The 18921-nt window shown below is 44.8% G+C and overlaps 3 protein-coding genes across 3 annotated transcripts; 1 reads left to right on the plus strand and 2 right to left on the minus strand.

The window, feature by feature from the left end:
• Nucleotides 1-1705: 1705 nt before the first annotated feature.
• LOC139373032 (protein FAM171B-like) lies at nucleotides 1706-10277 on the plus strand. The gene is made up of 8 exons (XM_071113040.1): nucleotides 1706-2117; nucleotides 3486-3719; nucleotides 4675-4767; nucleotides 4918-5076; nucleotides 5504-5674; nucleotides 6123-6239; nucleotides 6416-6539; nucleotides 6826-10277. The coding sequence occupies exons 1-8, from the start codon at nucleotides 1907-1909 to the stop codon at nucleotides 8159-8161; spliced, it is 2445 nt and encodes an 814-aa protein (XP_070969141.1). The 5' UTR covers nucleotides 1706-1906; the 3' UTR covers nucleotides 8162-10277.
• On the minus strand, nucleotides 10275-15016 carry LOC139373033 (P2Y purinoceptor 8-like). The gene is made up of 3 exons (XM_071113041.1): nucleotides 14795-15016; nucleotides 11529-11866; nucleotides 10275-11298 (listed from the first exon to the last, which is right to left on the minus strand). The coding sequence occupies exons 2-3, from the start codon at nucleotides 11772-11774 to the stop codon at nucleotides 10495-10497; spliced, it is 1050 nt and encodes a 349-aa protein (XP_070969142.1). The 5' UTR covers nucleotides 11775-11866; nucleotides 14795-15016; the 3' UTR covers nucleotides 10275-10494.
• A 477-nt stretch (nucleotides 15017-15493) lies between these two features.
• Nucleotides 15494-18054, minus strand: LOC139373034 (chromosome alignment-maintaining phosphoprotein 1-like). Its single transcript, XM_071113043.1, has 2 exons — nucleotides 17875-18054; nucleotides 15494-17473 (listed from the first exon to the last, which is right to left on the minus strand). Exon 2 carries the CDS (start codon nucleotides 17458-17460, stop codon nucleotides 16261-16263), a length of 1200 nt encoding a protein of 399 aa, XP_070969144.1. The 5' UTR covers nucleotides 17461-17473; nucleotides 17875-18054; the 3' UTR covers nucleotides 15494-16260.
• Nucleotides 18055-18921: the final 867 nt, after the last annotated feature.

The raw sequence follows: 18921 nt of genomic DNA on the forward strand, positions 1-18921 counted from the left end.
AAAGAAATGTATTTCATCGAATATGTCCCATTCAAAGCAATTTGCAACTGGGAGAGAGGGACATTAAAAACATGAATCACTGAGCCATTTGGAGAAGCTATTCATTTAACCCATAATAGTTGTTTAACTGCCATCCTCTTCACTGATTAGGCTACTGTTGTGGACGGACATGACACTGCCTGGTTCTGTCGCAAATGGCACACTGTTGGCACCCTATTCCCTATATAGTGCACTACATATGGGACCCTATGTGCCCTGGTCAAAAGTAGTGCACTATATAGGGAACAGGGCGCCATTTGGGACACAATCCCTCAATCAGAAGAGGAAGGCAGCACACTGGGAGAGATTCTAAAAGGAGAAGAGACTGGGATTTTGTGGATGTTCATCCAGTCTTCCCTCTAGTGGGCTGTCTCCTTAAGATGGAAGGTGGCCTAGCAGTTAAGAGTGCTGGGCCAATAACTGAAAAGTCGCTGATTCGAACCCCCGAGCCGACTAGGGGAGAAATCTATCGATGAGCCCTTGAGCAAGGGACTTAAACCTAATTGCTCCTGTAATTCGCTCTGGATAAGATGGTCTGCTAAATGACAACAATAACAAAACAACACACAGAATATTAGAATAGACTTCTTTAAATCTTAACTGGTTCCATATATGAGGAGAGGGTGAAATTGGCCATAGTTCTGACACTGATTGAGATGGTATCACCTTTTCTAGGCCTACTAGTCCATTATTGAAAAAGAAAAGATTCTGATACGGCTTTTTCTCGTTGAGCTTGACCCTGCTCTCTTGTGAAGATAGATTTGGAACTCAAGTTCAACCATCTTGCTTGCCTCAGTGTTGGGAAACGATACAATGTCGCCACTTAGTGGTCAATTCTTCAACTGTTACCAGGCTAAACCAAGACAGGTAAATGCAGGTTATCTTTCTAGAATTGTGGTGCTTCAAATAAAATATTAATGGCCTCTTTCGATTTCCCCCACAGATATGAACACATTTTTTTCTTAGACTCAGTTCTGAGAAAAGGCATCAAAAAATGAAGGACCTGGGCTATTTAACTAGGCAAGTCAGTTAAGAACAACTGCTTATTTACAATGATGGCCTACACCGGCCAAACCCTGACAACACTAGGCCAATTGTGCGCAGCTATACGGGACTCCCAATCAGGGCCGGTAGTGATGCAGCCTGGAATTGAACCAGGGTGTTTGTCAAAGAAAGCGGCGAGACTAGGCCTCCATTCCTCCTTCTCTGTCTCATTTCGCGCAGTTACGCCTCAAGCCCTGAGATCCAATGCTGCCTTAGACCGCTGCGCCACTCGGGAGCCCCTACTCCAATGTTTAGGGATATGTTTTTCCTCATAAAATACATTTGTATACAATGTAGGTTAGGCTATATCTTCAAATAATATTGTTCTAAGGTAATGTTGCAGTCATGGAAAATCATTCCCTGCGCAATAGAGACATTACATATAAATAAATATTCTGCTATTTGCATGTGAAAATGTCATGGGATCTATTTGCTCTATTTAAATTGTTCCGCTCGTTGGGCACAATTTGATTGTGCGCATCTGACAGAGTGTGGCTTTAATTGGCATCAATTTATAACGTGTAGGCTACCATCTTTTTGTTTATGTACAAAAATACATTTCCGACAGAGGGCATTGTAGAGTTGTATCTATGATGTAACAGCACCATCTCCCGTCTCTGTTGTTGTACGCCCCGAAAACACAGCATCAGCACCAGCGCGTCAACACCACCAGCCTGCCTGCTTTCTGTGCATACTTAGGTTACCTGCCTCCGTTCCACCATGAGGTTTCCATGACAAAGAAAGCGGCGAGACTAGGCCTCCATTCCTCCTTCTCTGTCTCATTTCGCGCAGTTATGTCTTTGGTTCGCGGCTCCCTCTCGCCATGCCTGCGGACCGCCTGTACCTGCTTTTCTCGCTGGTTGTGATCTCCTGCGGGGGTGGTGTCGTGAGGGCGGCGCCTGGGGGTGGTGTCCTCGGCGGCCTAATCACGCTGCTGACTGCGGAGGACAATGCCATCGCCACTGTCCCAGACGGAGCCATCACCGGCCAGACGGCTCTTTCTCAGGTTCAGACTCCGTCTGTCCTAACACCAGGTACAGGACATGTTTGCCGTATATTTGGGTTGGGCTGCGGGTTTGAGGGCCTGTCCAGCATGTTAAAATGGTGGGGAGAAAATGTTCAGTGTGGAGAGAATAAAACATTGGGCATGATAACGGAACTGATAATAATTTCTCATTGATAATATCATATAGGACGATATAGGATGATGATATTAACCTATATGATATTTTGTGTATTTATCTCACTCAACATAGGCTACAACAATAATACATACAAATGACTCGCAGGAATACAATGATGTTTTAAAACAATGTACACAATGATTGAACCGTTATCAGTAAACCTATGCACACCGGTTTTACCAACGTTGTCTTCACGTATTGTAGAGTATCCTACGCATTCAATATAAAGTATCTTACTAAGATTTATGACTTTCACTGCAATCTAATAGTCTGTCCCCTCAGATTCCCCTGGCACCTAATCGGATTTAGTGTTATGATTTCATTTGAAGGTTTTCGAGATTAGGGGATTATCAGTATGGCCAGTGTGAAACTGTGCTTGTAATGATCAGGGTTTTAATCCTTTAGTACAGCACATTCGCACCATATCTTTTTCACCATTGCCTTGTTTCAGAAGTCCTTTATTTAATTGACTAAGCCTCATCATATTAGTTAGAGTTATTATCATGAGTAGCAATGATCAGATTAGATTAGTAAATACATTGTAGTCTATAAATAGGCTACATTTCCTCATTGTTGCTGTTGTGAAGCAGTTTTGTCCGGGCAGCCTTGTATGCTAAATAGGGCCTGGCCTATAGCATCTCTGTGTGTGTGTGTGTGTGTGTGTGTGTGTGTGTGTGTGTGTGTGTGTGTGTGTGTGTGTGTGTGTGTGTGTGTGTGTGTGTGTGTGTGTGTGTGTGTTGTAGGGGAGGGAACGTCGTCTGACACCGCACAAGGCCTCTCACAGATGCTACAGCACTTTGATCTATTTTTCATTACCTCTCACAGATTCAGCTCTCATCACATTTTCATGTGCAGTTAAGGTTCCTGAGATAATTCATAGAGCTGCCACTGAATCTGAGGAGAGACTGTTTAAATGGGATCCCTGCATTCACAAAGCCACACACCGGCATACACCTTCAGATAAACCTTCGAAAACACCTTTAAATGCACCTCCTTGGTCTTTTAGTGTAGTCTTGTCTTATGTGGCTTTGTAAATGATTTGTTCCACCTCAAAGGCTGTGTTCTGCACTGGTACATTCTATGAACATACATTAGTGTTCTGCAATTCTAGTGTAGAAAATCAGCCATACAAACAAAGGTTTAATATTACTTTGTCATTGCAATACACAAACTGCCTCACTTCCTGTGTTTCACTTCCTGTTTCCTGTGTCTCCCCAGAGCCGCTCTTTGCCTTGAGGGTCCTGGTGAAGGATCAGGTGACCCGGCGGCGCCTGGGCGGGGCCCAGGTGGGGGTGTTTGTCAACCACACCCTGAGTAGCCAGGCCCTGACTGGGGAGAAGGGAGAGGTGCTGCTCAGGGTCCCCTACAGCCTGGGACTCAGCCTCACCATTGTAGCTAGCATGGAGGGATACGTCCTCACCCCGTTACCCTGGAGAACCACCAAGAGACCTAGTGAGTAGCACTGTGACAGTCTGGCCCCACCTGGAGTAGTCCCTGAGAAGCACCCAACCAGCTGACCTATAGGTGTCGCGTGTGGCTAAATTCTAGAGTTTAAACTGGGATAGTTCACCCAAACTACTAAATGATATAGCTGTTTGTTTCCTTTCCCTTTAAAGCATTGATTTGACACAATTAGCAAAATAAGGTGTTTGCCTACTGTGTCACATAGCACATTAGCATCAGTGTTTGTTTTTGTTTTTGCGTTGGAGCAAAGCACAATTTAATGCCGTACACTGCATTAATTGTATTGATTTCTTACTCTCAGAAGCAGGATGCACTCACAATGTATAGAACGTGTAGCCAGCGAGTCTGAGGCAAGCGTTTTGTGCTGAAATGTAACACCATAATGCCATGTCATATCTAGTGTCAGCTAATTGCAGCTGTATTGAATAAGATGTTAAGGGGACTCTGACCACCATTTAGACATGCTGTATTTAGTAAGAGGAGACTGCTGCTCTTAGGGCTGCTGTCTCTCTCTGTCTCTCTGTCTCTCTCTGTCTCTGTCTCTCTCTCTCTCTCTCTCTCTCTCACACTCTCTCTCTATCTCTGTCTCTATCTCTCTCTCTTGAATAAGGCAGAGCAAAGGAGAGAAAGAAAGAGAGAGAACAGAGAAAGATAAAGAGAGAGAGAGAACAGAGAAAGATAAAGAGAGAGGGGCAAAGAAAGAACTGAGGGAGAGGTGACTGGTGGTACAAGCTATGCTCAGCGTCATCAAAAGCCACTTCCCTTCTCTCTAGTCTTACACGCAGGACCATAAAAAGCCCTTTTCAATGTCGCCATCTACTGGTGTCTTTGTAGAAGTACAGGAACATGACACTACAAAGGGACCCTTTTGAAGGTACATCTCAATAGTGTCTAGTGATTTCCTGACTGGAATGTCACCTGACCTGACCTCATGTGTATACAGTATTCTCCTCAGTGACCTTATCGCTGCTCCCTCAAAACCAAGGCAACATCTGGCTGTTTGACGACTCCGTGCTCATCACTGGGAAGTTACCTGGTATGTGCACACATCTGGAAACTGTCACTTCAACATAACCCTAAATGTGATGCAACATCTTACTCTTTGAACAATTTTAGTCTACTGTGGCAGAAGTGCTTTGGTAGAGGGAATGAACTCCATCAGGTCTTTTTCTTCTTATTTCCACAGACATCTCCTACCAGCCCAGCGTTCAGTTCCCCAAGAGTCACCTGATGCTCTCAGATGGCAGTAACACCTCCACAGTGATGGCCTACCTGACCGTGCCACAGCGCCACCTAGGCAAGGACTGTGTCAACTGCACCCCAGGCATCATTCACAACAAGTCAGGTGGGCTCAGCAAATCGAATACATGGAGTGCAGTGCACCAACTAATGGTCATGTGAGGTGGTATTGATAAATGGAAGTAAGCATTGAACACTTCCAAGATTGATGAATACTTCAAGATTCTGAGCTGAAGTAGCTGTTGATTTGCTGAAAACTATTCCTCTTTAATGTTGTAGTGTTTGTAGAGCCTGCATATTTTTAAACGTTGGACATGTTGTAATTCTCTCCCGTGTGTTTGTATGTCACAGGAGGTTGGTGGCAACTTAATTGGGGAGGACGGGCTCGTGGTAATGGCTGGAGCAGAATTAGTGGAATGGTATCAAATACATCATGGTTTCCATGTGTTTGATGCCATTCCATTTGCTCCCTTCCAGCCATTATTATGAGCCGTCCTCCCCTCAGCAGCCTCCACTGTTGTATGTGTGTTCAGTGTTCAGGAGTGTTGAGTTGCGGGCGATGGCAGCGGTCAGCACTCTGCTGTACTCTGGTGGTCAGGAGGTCCAGGTGAAAGGCCCCATCCAGATCTCCCTGCCCCTGGCACACACCACCAACCTGAGGCCCTCGGACACCCTCCCTGCCTGGGACTTCAACACCAAGACAGGTGGGGAATATAGCTACTAGAGAAGTTTGTGGTCATACGCACGTCATTAAAAACATACAGCAGGCGCTGGGTTAATAAAGAATACTCGTAAAGAACAGGAAGGCCTGGACACTGTTTATGCTCCCAATTCACCTCTTTATTGACACTGTTTCGATCCAAACCGGCTCTTCGTCTGGTCAAAACGAAGATGAAGATCCGGTTTGGATCAAAACGTTGTCAATAAAAAGGTGAATTGGGAGCATGAACAGTGTCCAGGCCTTCCTGTTCTTTACGAATATAGCTATTAGAGCAACAGAAGGACTAGGACTGGAACTACCTTAGTAACTTGTTCAAAAGCTTTGTTTACAAAATACTTCCTGTGTTCACTTACTTTGTGGAACTGGAAGTATCTGCCTGTGTCTTCCAAGTTTTACTTCATTCATTTTCCTCACAACGTTTCGTCCTCCAGGTGCTTGGGAGAACCAGGGTCTGGGGATAGTGAAGTTGGTTGGAGATCATCTGGTCTGGACCTACATTGCTTCTCACCTGGGTTACTGGATCGCTGCACCCCTACCCTCCTCCAACGGTATAACTATTGTAACGGTCCAAAATGAAAATTTTCATGAATTGAATCTTACGAATGAACTAAATGATGGAGTCTCACTCTCAGTATTGTCTTCAAACATGGCTTACTCTCCTGGAGAACATATTGACCACAATCAACATAATATAATCAACTCATCTCTGTCTGTACCTGTCTAGGTTATATGGGCCATGCCAGCTCAATGGAATTCCTCTCCTACCACACCTACCTGCTCGTAGGAATACTGGGTGGGACTCTGGTTATAGTCTTGGGGTTTCTGGCTGTGCTGCTGTGTCAATGTGGGTAAGAGACCAACCTAATTAACTAACGTTACTGATTGTGTGTCAACTGCAGCTGGAAATATCACAGATGGGGGTGTGTGGGGCGAAGGGGGTTGTACAAAATGTTTTCAGTAAGTTATACAATTTAAAACATTTGAATGGCCAGGATTGTTCTACTAATTGTTGACACAAATGCTGATTATGTGAAGTTAAACGTACACATAACAAAGATCCCCCAAAATACCCACTGGGTATTGACTACCTTCTCTGCTTCTCAATCAACCTGCTGTGTTGACTGTCATCTGCAGAGGTTCAGGTTCCTCTCGTGGGCCGAGGAGGAGAGCACGGTTCTCGAAGCGGTCCGCTCTGAAGAAGGACCAGACCACCTCCACCCACATGGAGGAGGGCCATGCCATGATGTTCTTCCACCCCGGAGACAGAGCCCACGGCCTGGCCTCGCGCAGCGTCCAGTGTGACCCCTCCACCCCCAGGCACAACAAAGCCAACTACAACATCTATGTGGAAGACCCCGGGCGTGGGTCCGCCCTCCTGTATGAAAATGTGGGGAGCGGGGCCAAGGGACCCCAGGCATCACACCACTACATCAACAGTGAGGAGGTGGCCAGGCTGAGGGAGAGGTCCAGAGAGGAGCGGAACAGAGCCCACCTGGGTGGAGGTGCTCAGCTGCTCCACCTTTACAACCAGCCTGTGGCCAACCTCCAGGCCCGGGAGCGCTTCAGCTGCCAGGGTGGGGAGCAGCAAGGATCAGGCTGCAAGTCGGCCACCTTCCCCCGTAACGGAGGAGCCTATGACACCCACTCCCACTCTGAGCAGGGCGGTCATGACAGCTACACCCAGACCCTCCCTAAGAACCCCCACCATGCCCAGGGAGCCAACCCCCAGCAGGGCGGCCAGGACCAGCCCCAGGCCATGGAGACCACTCCCCAAGGCCCAGCCTCTAATCCTGGGGCGTGGGGCCGTTACAGCAGCCTCCCGGAGTCCTCCGTTTCCGTCCCCGGTACTCTGAACGAGGCGGCTGGAATGAGGGCCTTCAGCAGTGGGATGGGGGGCCCCAGTGAACTCCAGGGGATATCAGAGCGTACACTCCTGGAGCTGACCCGAGGCAAGGCCTCGTCGCCTCACCCCAGGGCCTGGTTCGTCTCCCTGGATGGGAAACCAGCCGCTTCGGTCCGCCACTCCATCATAGAGCTCCAGGGACGCCACCCACGGCCCCCCAGCAGCAACGACACCAGCCTGGACTCTGGCGTGGACATGAATGAGCCCCAGCAGAGTGTGAGGGAGGCGGAGCGAGAGAGGCCTTCCATGCGGGGCTCGTTCCACCACCACAGCAGAGGGCGCTACAGCGAGGAGCAGGACCTGAGCAGCAGTGAGAGCGGCACCACCGCCACCTGCACCCCTGAAGACCCCTACCTGAGGAACATTCTGGACGGGAGCAGCGGGGCCATTCCCAATATCCCGGAGGAGCGGGACGGAATGGACACGTCCAGTGCACAGGAGGACAGTGAGTCGAGGGGGACACCGCCCCCACGCAGGCTGAGGAAGGTGAGGGAGAAGGGGAGGGCCGAGAAGAGAAGCGCCAGGCACCATGTCAGAGAAGAGAGGCCTCTGGTCAAACGGAGCTAAGGCACTGCTCACCAGAGATGGACTGGGATGGGACTTATTTCATTACCAGTCAATTCTGGAAGTGTATTGACATTATTGGCATTCAGTAGTTAATGGGCATGTTTCATGTCCAGTTGCATGGTCAGTGCTTTTTCCTGAATTGGCTGTGATGGTTACAGAAATGTTGAATCTGTCAAGAAGGGATTGAGTTTATTGTTTATTGTTTTCCTATAGGAGTCGTATGTTGACCCCTATAGGGGTCAACTTCTAAAAGGAATAGTTAGATAGATGCTAGTGAACACAGCAGTAGTATGGCTTCAGATCATCTCATTCCTGGCATCTGCGTCAAAGAAGATGCGTTCTTTACACTGCCTGCGATGAGGAATTAGAGATACTGTATAGAGAGATAATGAAGGGTAATTAGAGAGGATAGAGGGCTGTATTGGGATCTGCCAGCAGAGACGGACAGGGATACAGTCCTCCTGTACAGAACACTGACACTTACCCACCGTGATTGCCTGCCTTTAAAGGAAATCGATATTAACACCATTGCCTGCTCTGCTCACAGTGTTTAAGACTGGCTGTACCCAGCCATCTGTCTATCGCTCTGTTTATAAACTAGACACTGATTCACAGCTGTCCCTTTTAGAGGTCATCTTTACACCTCTATTAAGGGGGAAATACCATTATTTCTTTGAGAATGCATGAAAGGTATAAAGTAAAATGTTGTGTATGAAAAGAGGAAAGTATGTGTATTTGACTTGTAGTGTGAAGACAATTGGAAAGGATTCTCTTCTTAGGGACATTAAGTCTGAGGGAAACTAATCCAGTCATGTGTTACTTTAACATATTCTTCTTCAAATAGTTACTGTTGATGTTCAATGATTCCTGTTCCACGAGCAGATCTTACACAACACATCGCTGTCCTTACATACAGATGGAGTATGGGGAGGTGGTCAGTTTAAGCTTTCATTGTTCAGTCTAAAAAGCACAGAACACTTTCATTAGACTGTTTGTGATGCTTTGGAGCACAATTGGGAACGATACACATAATATAATTTGATTGGTTAGAACCCACTGCAATGAGAACGTAATAAGAGAAACATAAAACACTCAAATAAAGGAAAGCACTCAACAACAAAATTTTTTTTTTTTTTTTGTAAAAAGTGAGGTGGTATTTCAAATGAACACAAACCATATTGCTGTGATGGACTGATACATTTGGTGAAGCACACAATCTCCTCCTGAAAATGATCTGACCAGCGATATCAGTCGTCCTGCTGCTAAATTTGAAAAGACATTCATATTTTGCCCATATTTTGTCTTCCTCGTGGTGTGACATCACACACGCCAGTCCTTCAGTGTGTATGAGGATAAATACTGTACATGAATAGCTTTATTTGGTATGTACATACTCAAGCATATGATCTAGTATGTGCGATCGTGTATTTTTATGTATGTATGCATACATCGTCCTATCCTTTCTCAGCAACTGCGACGAAAAATGTTCCGAGAGAATGAGAATGCTTCTCAGAGTGAAGAAATATGTTTTTTTGAGCCATCGTCGCTATTCATAAACCCAAGCTTTAGTGTATGTGCTTTCCTTCGGAGGTTTGTTACATTTTTGTATGTTAGCTTTGGTGCGATGAATAGGTTCAAATGTGATCCGGGGTGTAAAAAGCTTGACGACGTAGCAACTTGTACCTTCTAAATGTAGCAGCGCAAGTTATACACCTGACGAATGCGGCGATGATTTATGAAGCTTAAAATGATTGAATGCTGATCATGTTGTTGTTGTTGTTGTCGCCACTGATGAAGGTTATGAAAAACAAGATGTTTCAACCGTTGGAGAATTGTATAAAGTATAGTATGTAATAATATTTCTCAGAGACAAAACAGACCCCACTGGCCCATCCTTTTCAAAGTGGCCTACACTGAATGTATTTCCTTGTATTTATTTCATTGTAATGTAGTGTATTTCGACTGTCCGTATTCATTTAACATTAACTGGCATTCAGGCTTTTGAAACAGGCATTTCTTGTGTTGGTTACGTCAGTATATTACAGTAGTGTAATTAGTCTGCCTTTTTGTGCACTTATCAATGCCTAAGTAATAAACTCACTTGATACCAAGATTATGCATGTCTACGATTTATTTAATAATAAATGTCAACGGAATGAAGTCAGAATAACTATAAAAATTTGCATTGACAACAATTGCATAAACAGCTTTATAATGAAGACCGCACAGGGTCTGTGCATAAAATAACAAAGTAGATTTTTTTTGTATTTACAGTTTGGGTCATTTGCACACTTTGTCCATTCCAGCATGACTATCTAGTGATCAACTACAGCCTAGTAGTGGCCCTTAGATTCCCTAGGTTCCCCAGTCATGGACACCAGCTCAGAGGTCCCAAGCTCCTCCCCCTCTCCCAGTGGGACACACCGCCCCAGCAGCCTCCTCAGAGCCAGACGGAACTCCCTCGATGCAAAGTAGTACACAAACGGGTCAAAGCAGCAGTTGAGGCTGTTGATGCTCAGCGCTAGTTTATAGTATCTGTACAGGCTCTTGCCCTGGGCGTGGAAAACTACGTGCAGGCCATGAAGGGTGATGGTTGGTAAGTAACACACCACAAAGCACAGGGTTGCTAAGGCGACTGTGGTCTGAGCCCGTCGCCTTGACAACACTTCCCTCTTACCGTCACTGCCTTCAGCTGCCGTCGGCAACGACCTGTGCAGGCCTCTGGCGACGGCAACGTAACAGCTAACCAGGACGACTAAAGGCAACACGTAGAACATCAGCAGAACCACTAGGAAGTAGAGATAGGCTACTGATTGGTGAATGAACAGTTTACGTGGCAGTATATCGAAGCAGGTCGTGATGTTCAGCTCGACGACCCGGAGGGTGAGGTCACGGAGGAGCAAGGGCGTCTGAGTAATCAGAACAAATGCCCAGATGAGGACGCAGGCGATGGCGGCTCTCCGGGCGGTGCGCCAGTGTTTGGTGCGTAGCGGGCGTACGACACCGCAGTAGCGCTCAAGCGCGATGGCACAGGTAGTGAGGACGGAGCAATGCATGTTGCAGTTGAGGGCTGTGGTGGTGAGGCCACAGAGGGCAGCGCCCCACGGCCAGTCATTACCCCACAGGTGGTACAACACCTGAGAGAGAGAGAGAGAGAGAGAGAGAGAGAGGGAGGGAGAGACGGGCTTAGTGGTCATCAAATATTAGCTATGTCCAACTAGAAGGGAAACGTTTCTGTAGAAACTTAGTAACATGTGACAGCAATAACAGTGCAGATTAGTTGTAACCGGGGAAAGAGTGTCAGAGACAACCTTGTACATGGCACTTATGAATGCGATGTGTGTTACCTGTAGTGTCAGTGACTCACCTGTAGGGGCAGGAAGGCGCTGTAGAGCAGGTCTGCCAGCGACAGGTTGATGGCAAACACAGACGTGGGAGTGTGGCGTTTGTAATGGACGTTGAGCAGCGCTACCAGAGACAGCAGGTTGCAGGGGGTACTGCACACAAACACAGACAGGTAAATAACAGGCACAGCCACGGTCATCACAGGACTGACCAGCATCTCCAGGGTGGCATTGTTGACCCCTCTGGCCACCTCTACTGAGATGTTCATTGTGACAGACCACAACAGTAACTTGACCACAGCAACAGGGGGAGTTGACCAGGGTGACCGGTCCTGTCACTTAGGTTGGTGTACAAGCATCACTGGGAATGATAAGGGAAGAAAAGAGAGTGTTATATATTTCATTTGAATACACCAAAACCACACTATGTTAGAGGAAGTGAAAGATATTGGTTAGGCAATGAGAGAGTAGTGTTGTCGAATGCAGAAACAGTGTGACGCTAATTCATCCATGTGAAAGACGAACAATGTTTTCCCCTCACACTATACTAACGTTACACTAGTTTCACTATTCACACTGTGACTACAACTGGAGAAAGCCCCTGATGTTCCCTTAAGGGGTGAAGTTATTGTAATGCTCACATGGGACTTTCCATCATGCCTATTTCACATCTGTGTATGTGGAAATACAAATTGGAACAGGAAATGTACTGTCATAAACAGCTTGAGGTGAAGTTAGTTACTTTTTCCTATTGACATATTATTTGTATTTTACATGTATTCTACATGCTATTGACCTATTGCTCTAGTACAGAGTTTCCAAAACTCGGTCCAGGGGGCCTTGTAGTTTTTGCACTACACAGCTGATTCAAATAATCAAAGCTTGATGATTAATTGGTTATTTGAATCAGCTGTGTAGTGCTAGGCAAAAAAATAAATGTGCACCCAGGGGGCCAGGAACAAGTTTGGGAAACACTAATCGAGTACAGGGGCTCTCCAACCCTGTTCTTGGAGAACAACCCTCGAAAGGTTTTCACTCCAACCCCATTTGTAGCTAAACTGATTTAGTTAATCAATTAGCTAATAATTATAATCAGGTGCGCTAGAGGTTAGATTGAAAACCTACAAGTAGCTCTCCAGGAACATTGTTGGAGTGAAAACCTACAACACGGTAGCTCTCCAGGAACATTGTTGGAGTGAAAACCTACAACACCGTAGCTCTCCAGGAACAGGGTTGGAGAGACCATATCTACAGTACCAGTCAAAAGTTTGGACACACCTACTCATTCAAGGGATTTTCTTCATTTTTACTATTTTCTACAATGTAGAATAATAGTGAAGACATCAAAAATATGAAATAACAGATATGGAATCATGTAGTAACCAGAAAAGTGTGAAACAAATCAAAATATTTTATATTTGAGATTCTTCAAAGTAGCCACCCTTTGCCTTGATGACAGCTTTGCACACTCTTGGCATTCTCTCAACCAGCTTCATGAGGTAGTCACCTGGAATTAATTTCAATTAACTGGTGTGCCTTGTTAAATGTTAATTTGTGGAATTTCTTTCCTTCATGCGTTTGAGCCAATCAGTTGTGGTATACAGAAGAAAGCCCTGTTTTGGTAAAAGACCAAGTCCATATTATGGCAAGAACAGCTCAAATAAGCAAAGAGAAACGACAGTCCGTCATTACTTTAAGACATGAAGGTCAGTCAATGCGGAACATTTGAAGAAAATGTCTTAGTGCAGTCGCAAAAACCATCAAGCGCTATGATAAAACTGGCTCTCATGAGAACCGCCACAGGAAAGGAAGACCCAGAGTTACCTCTGCTGCAGAGGACAAGTTCATTGGCGTTAACTGCACCTCAGATTGCAGCCCAAATAAATGCTTCAGAATTCAAGTAAAATCATCTAAATCAAATTAAATCAATGTTTTTGTGTTATATGCACAGGGTGCAGTGTTTCACTTCACCTGCAATAACATCTGCTAAACACGTATGTGTGTTTAGAGAGAGAATGCCAACAGTGTGAAAAGCTGTCAAGGCAAAGGGTGGCTACTTTGAACAGTCAAACAAATAAAAATGCATTTTATATTTTAAACACTTTTTTTTGGTTACTAAATGATTCCATGTGCTATTTCATAGTTTTGATGTCTTCACTATTATTCTACAATGTAGAAAATAGCAAAACATTAAAAGGAAACTTGAATGTCTAAACTTTTGACTGGTACTGTAGTGGTTTACTTTTTAGCACTTTTTATTTTACTGTTGAAGCTTATTGATAAGAATTTGCACCATTTACGCTGCACCCTGTGCATATGTCAACAGCAAAAAAAAAAGTTGATTTGATTCAAGTCGATGTAGAGCTGTGAAACAGCATTGTGAAGTTGATGAATTATTTAAAAAATCTCCCAGGCTATGTATGCGGTCATTGAGATGAAACCTCACTCTGATTTCAATAGCTAGGTTTCCATCCAACTGGCAACAGATTTTCATACTAGTATTCTAAAACCAACATACAGAAAATATGCGCGTTTCCAACAAAGGGACTTCTTGGCGGATATAAATCAGTGCGTGATGACGTAGGGTGATCTAGCGTTTGAAATAAATCGTAAAAGCACTATGATACACTGTGTCCAGAGTTTTAAAGGTACTTGCTAAGGCCAGCATATAGACAATATCAACATAACCCAGCACCGATTGTTTTTTAAAAGTGCTTTGAACATGATCCTTTCTGCCGTTTGACAAATAAAAATAATGTAGATCTTTTTTGTCCATAATAATCTCACCATGTAGGCTATACATGCGCTCTAGACAACACCGCTATCTGCGCACTGCTTGCTGTTGGATAAAGCGCATGTGACAACCAGAGCGGAGACACTCGCTATATAAGTCCATTTTTTTGTGTGAGAAACCCACCAGTAGAGTTAAAAATGTGATGGAACCCTATTTCTCTTGTATTTTTTATTCGGTTCATGGGAATTTAACTGCAAATGGTATTTTTATGTGGACCACGTCATAGCGCACAGCCTTTTATCTGCAACAAGTCAATTTGATGGAAACATCTATGGTGGGAAACTGCGCATATAGTTTTTATGCGCAGTTTCGAATATTCACATAAAAATCTGTCACCCATGGAATGGAAAACTAGCTAGTGTCAGTGATTTAACAACTATGGAAATAAAACTGTGACCAATAATTAAACATAACACTTACAACTAACATCTCCATGGAAGAACATTGATTTTTAAAATCTAAACTGATTAATGAAATGTATTGTTGGTGACTTACCTTTATGCACATGTGATGCGCACTGTCAGTGCTGCTACATTCAAGTGTGTAATCTGCAATTTCACACAGGAAATATGGTAGAAAGTATTTGTTCTGTGTCTTGCCCAATGAAGTTTGTTCGCGCTCCCTCTCTTCCTCACCACTAAGGAACCGAACATGTGCCTGTAGTGTATCAGGTTGCATGCTGTTGACACGTGGTGAAAAGGTACTATCTGTGTCACTGCAAAGGAAAATACTGTAGCTGAACACAACAGTTGGTGGAGACAGAAAGGAAACCAGCTACCATTTACTCCCTGTTCTTAAGAAATAAACATCTCAATGTACTATGCAATAGTAGTTTCCTCTCATATCACCAATATAGTACTGTTTTATATAAAATATATACTGAACAAAAATATATTTGCAATATGCAACCATTTCAAAGATTTTACTGAGTTACACTTCATATAAGAATCAGTATATTGATATATATTCAGTAGGCCCTAATCTATGGATTTCACATGACTGGGCAGGGGCACAGCCATGGGTGGTCCTGGGAGGGCATAGGCCCACCCACTTGGCAGCCAGGCCAACTCACTGCGGAGCCAAGCTGAAGCCAATCAGAATGAGTTGTTCCCCACAAAAGGGCTTTATTACAGACAGAAATATTCCTCAGAAATAGTCACTAACAGGGATGTAAACAAATTTGTCCACAAAATCTTTTCTGCAATTTTTTTTTATTTCAGCTCATGAAACATTGGACCAACACTTTACATGTGGCATTTATTTTTGTTCAGTGTATGAAATACCAGAATGGGTTGTGAGACACTGCTGTAGCCTACTCACAACAAAAAAACTGTTAGTTCAGGAAACCACAGTGGAGAGGTAAGGAACAGCCCCAAAACACACACACACACCTGCAGGACAGGAAACAAACTTTCACACCTCCTGTGCTGCAGGTGTGGGTGTGTGTCAAGACTTCTATAACAGAGGAAGTCGGCTAAATTGTACCTAAAATGTGTGTATTCTTTTTATTGTATTGTTTTCAAAGAGACAAACACATCCCATGTAATAAAGACAATACAAAGGCAGGTAAAAAACACAAAAAAAAAACGTGTTTTTGTCAGTTGGTAGTTTCATTGTGTAGCATTATGAGACATCAACAGCTGTCATGTACATATTAACGCTGTTTTTCGAGTTCACAAAGTACATATTCTATATTTGAGTCCATCAGCTCCAGTATATCAGGAAAAGTCTACAGAATGACAAAGTACCTCATTCTTCATCACTGTGTGTACAGAGGAAGTAAATACATACTTCACTGAGAATCTACACCTCTGTGACAGTGGAATCTACTGTACCTAGGGTTACTAGCCTAGTAGATGCACAATGCAAAGAGATTCTAGAACCTAGATAATGTAGGCCTGGCTGTAATGTCCCTTCTCCTGATTACCAAGGTAAAGTATGTGTTAGCAACCATTAACCAATCACTCTTCTCCATTGCTGCCCTCCCCCTCCTCCCCCTCCCCGCTTCGGGCATTGCAGCGGTTGCCATGACGTTTTATGCCCCACACCACGTCAGAGCTGAAGGGGCAGAAGAGGCAGCGGTACATGCCCTGTCTGTGGTTGTGGTAGATATGGTTGAGTAGCGAATACTCTAGTATGAAGGCCTTGCTACACTCTTTACAGCAGTAAGGTTTGGGCACGTCGTGCTTGTAGCTCACGTGGTAGATGGCATGGCCCTTCATCTTGGAGCGCTTGCCGCACAGGCGACAGTTGTAGCGACCCCCCTGGCGCTGGATATATTTGGTAAGGAAGGCCTCTTCCTGCTTTTTGTGTTTGTCACTTTTTTTGTTGTTGTTGGTCTGTAGCTCCTCTTCCTCTTCATCATGATCATCTTCCTCACTGCCTGCCGTAGAGCTTATTTTTCGTTTCATGGGGCTGCCGGCTGAGCGGGAGTCCTCTTCATTGTCCTCGCCTCCCTCCATCTCCTCTAGTCCTCTTTTCCTACCTTCCTCCTCTTGCTTCACTCCTCCTTTGTCCTCATCCTCCTCTTCTGCCTTGGGCTCACTGGGAGGATGACTACTGTCTTTTGACAGCACGTCTACACTGATACCTTCCTGTTCTTCTCCCCCCTCCACCCTACGCTCATCCCCTTCTCCCTCCTCACCCTGGCCCTTCCCAGAGAGGCAGTGGCAGGTGAGCAGGTGGTCGTAGAGGCGAGGGAACTCCCTGGCTGTGTGGAAACACAAGCTGCAGTGGAACAGCCGTGCCGTGCGCTGGTAGAAGATGGCGTTGCCCAGGCGACCCACAGGCGTGTCATCCAGGCGGCTTGGATGGATCTTAGCGATGTGGATGAGGTAGCTGCAGTGGCTCTTACACTGGAGCAGACAGTGGGGACACTGGAGGTGCTGGAGATAGCTGTCCGACTCCCGGTCTCTGTCCCGCCCCTGGCCGCCAGAGGAGGAAGACTGCCTCTTGAGTTCCATAACAGCTCCCTGTGACTCCTTAATGTCCACAACGGCTTCTTTTGACTCTGACTCATTAACTTCAATTATGACTGGCATGGACTCCTTAACGTGCATGACGGCTGAAATTGACTTCTTAACGTCCATTGTGGCTTCCGTTGACTCCTTAAAACCCGCCATGGCTGTCTCTGACTCCTTAACCTCCACCACGGCATCCATTGACTGGAGCTCACTGGACACAGAGGGGAGTGAAAAACTTGCCGTTTTAATTATGGATTGTTGTTTATTTGAATAAGACTGAATGTATGTAATACATAAGTGTTGTTAGTAATGCATTAGTAATGACAACGTAACTTAACAGTTGTCCAAATGCATACAAATTTACAAGCTAGCATTGTAGCACATCTGTACATCAGGAAATCTATATCACTAACAACGTTGAGTGTGCAGGTGTCAACATTTGACACTAGTTTAATCTAGATTCACATCCGACATTGTAGAGGCATAATTACAGCCATGTTCACAGAATGAAAGTATGCTAGTTCATCCCCAAATAGATTTAGCCGAACTCAAGCTAGCTTACTGTGTAAACAATAGCACATAGTTCGTTCGAAAATGTACATTTTAACTCACCTATCAATTCTCAAAAAGCCAATGAAACACACATTCCATATTTCCGTGACAATATAGATTATGCCTGATTGTTGTTCGTTTAATTTGATGAAATAGCAAATATCTGCTATAATGTAACAGTTTTTCCTCGGGAGCCTTTCCTTGGTTTATCAGAAGTGACGCTCAGTACGTTGACGTGACGTAGCCTCCATCATTAACTCTCTACTCACCGTTTCGGCTCCCTGCTGTTCTGGATAACAGAATAATCCACGCGTGGTCTATCCTGAACTTCTTGGATCGGTCTGTGTTGCTTCTTCTCGTCATTTTGGCTAACATAAGGTGAAGAAGTATCGGTTCTGCTCGGGCTATCGCTGGGACAAATCGTGGGAACCGCGTCATCCCACAACAATCACTTTCTCGGTGTATGGAGTCGAAAACATTCTTTGCTGAAATGAGCCTCGTGTATCTGAGTGTCGTTCAACACGACATTCTCGTGTAAGGAGGCGAATCCCACCAATTTTCGGAATACGATGTAGTCTTTTGGAAAAGAGTGGAAACTGGTGGTTTGCAGCCCAGGACAATGCACCTTGTCGGCGTTTTGTAAATAGAGGTAACTGAGGCAAGCACTAAAGCTGTGTTCGAAAACCCATACTAACATACTGTGTACTACATACTTAATGAGTATATACTATTAGTTCATTTTAGCATACTGTAAACGAACAGTATCCTTCTCGTCCTTTTGGCTAAGAAGAAGAAGTTTCGGTTCTGCTCAGGCTATCATGGAACTCTGAGGTCTTCCCATTGTTTCCTGTTGAGTGTACAAGTTCTTCGCATGTCTACCAGAAGTTGATGCTGTTGCTATGCAACCTTAACAAATTACTAGTTAGAAATTTTACGAATTTGGGTGCGTTCTTAAATTCCATCTGGAGTGCCAGAGTTCGCTCGTAAATTCAGAGCGTTTCGCACTTGGAGTACCAAGTCTAGGACAAAAAGGCTTCTCAACAGTTTTTACCCCCAAGCCATAAAACTCCAGAACAGGTAAACAAATGGCTACCCGGACTATCTGCA

The sequence above is a fragment of the Oncorhynchus clarkii genome, chromosome 18 (assembly GCF_045791955.1).
Source record: "Oncorhynchus clarkii lewisi isolate Uvic-CL-2024 chromosome 18, UVic_Ocla_1.0, whole genome shotgun sequence".
Taxonomy (NCBI): Eukaryota; Metazoa; Chordata; class Actinopteri; order Salmoniformes; family Salmonidae; genus Oncorhynchus; species Oncorhynchus clarkii.

Bases quoted from the DNA above. Each gene is read 5' to 3' on its own strand.
- LOC139373033 (XM_071113041.1), bottom strand. From the start codon at position 11,774: ATGAACATCTCAGTAGAGGTGGCCAGAGGGGTCAACAATGCCACCCTG. The intron at 11,299-11,528 runs GTGAGTCACTGA...TCTCTCTCTCAG, and splicing joins GCGCCTTCCTGCCCCTACAG to GTGTTGTACCACCTGTGGGG.
- LOC139373032 (XM_071113040.1), top strand. From the start codon at position 1,907: ATGCCTGCGGACCGCCTGTACCTGCTTTTCTCGCTGGTTGTGATCTCC. The intron at 5,077-5,503 runs GTGGGCTCAGCA...ATGTGTGTTCAG, and splicing joins CATCATTCACAACAAGTCAG to TGTTCAGGAGTGTTGAGTTG. The intron at 6,540-6,825 runs GTAAGAGACCAA...TGTCATCTGCAG, and splicing joins GTGCTGCTGTGTCAATGTGG to AGGTTCAGGTTCCTCTCGTG.
- LOC139373034 (XM_071113043.1), bottom strand. From the start codon at position 17,460: ATGGATGCCGTGGTGGAGGTTAAGGAGTCAGAGACAGCCATGGCGGGT.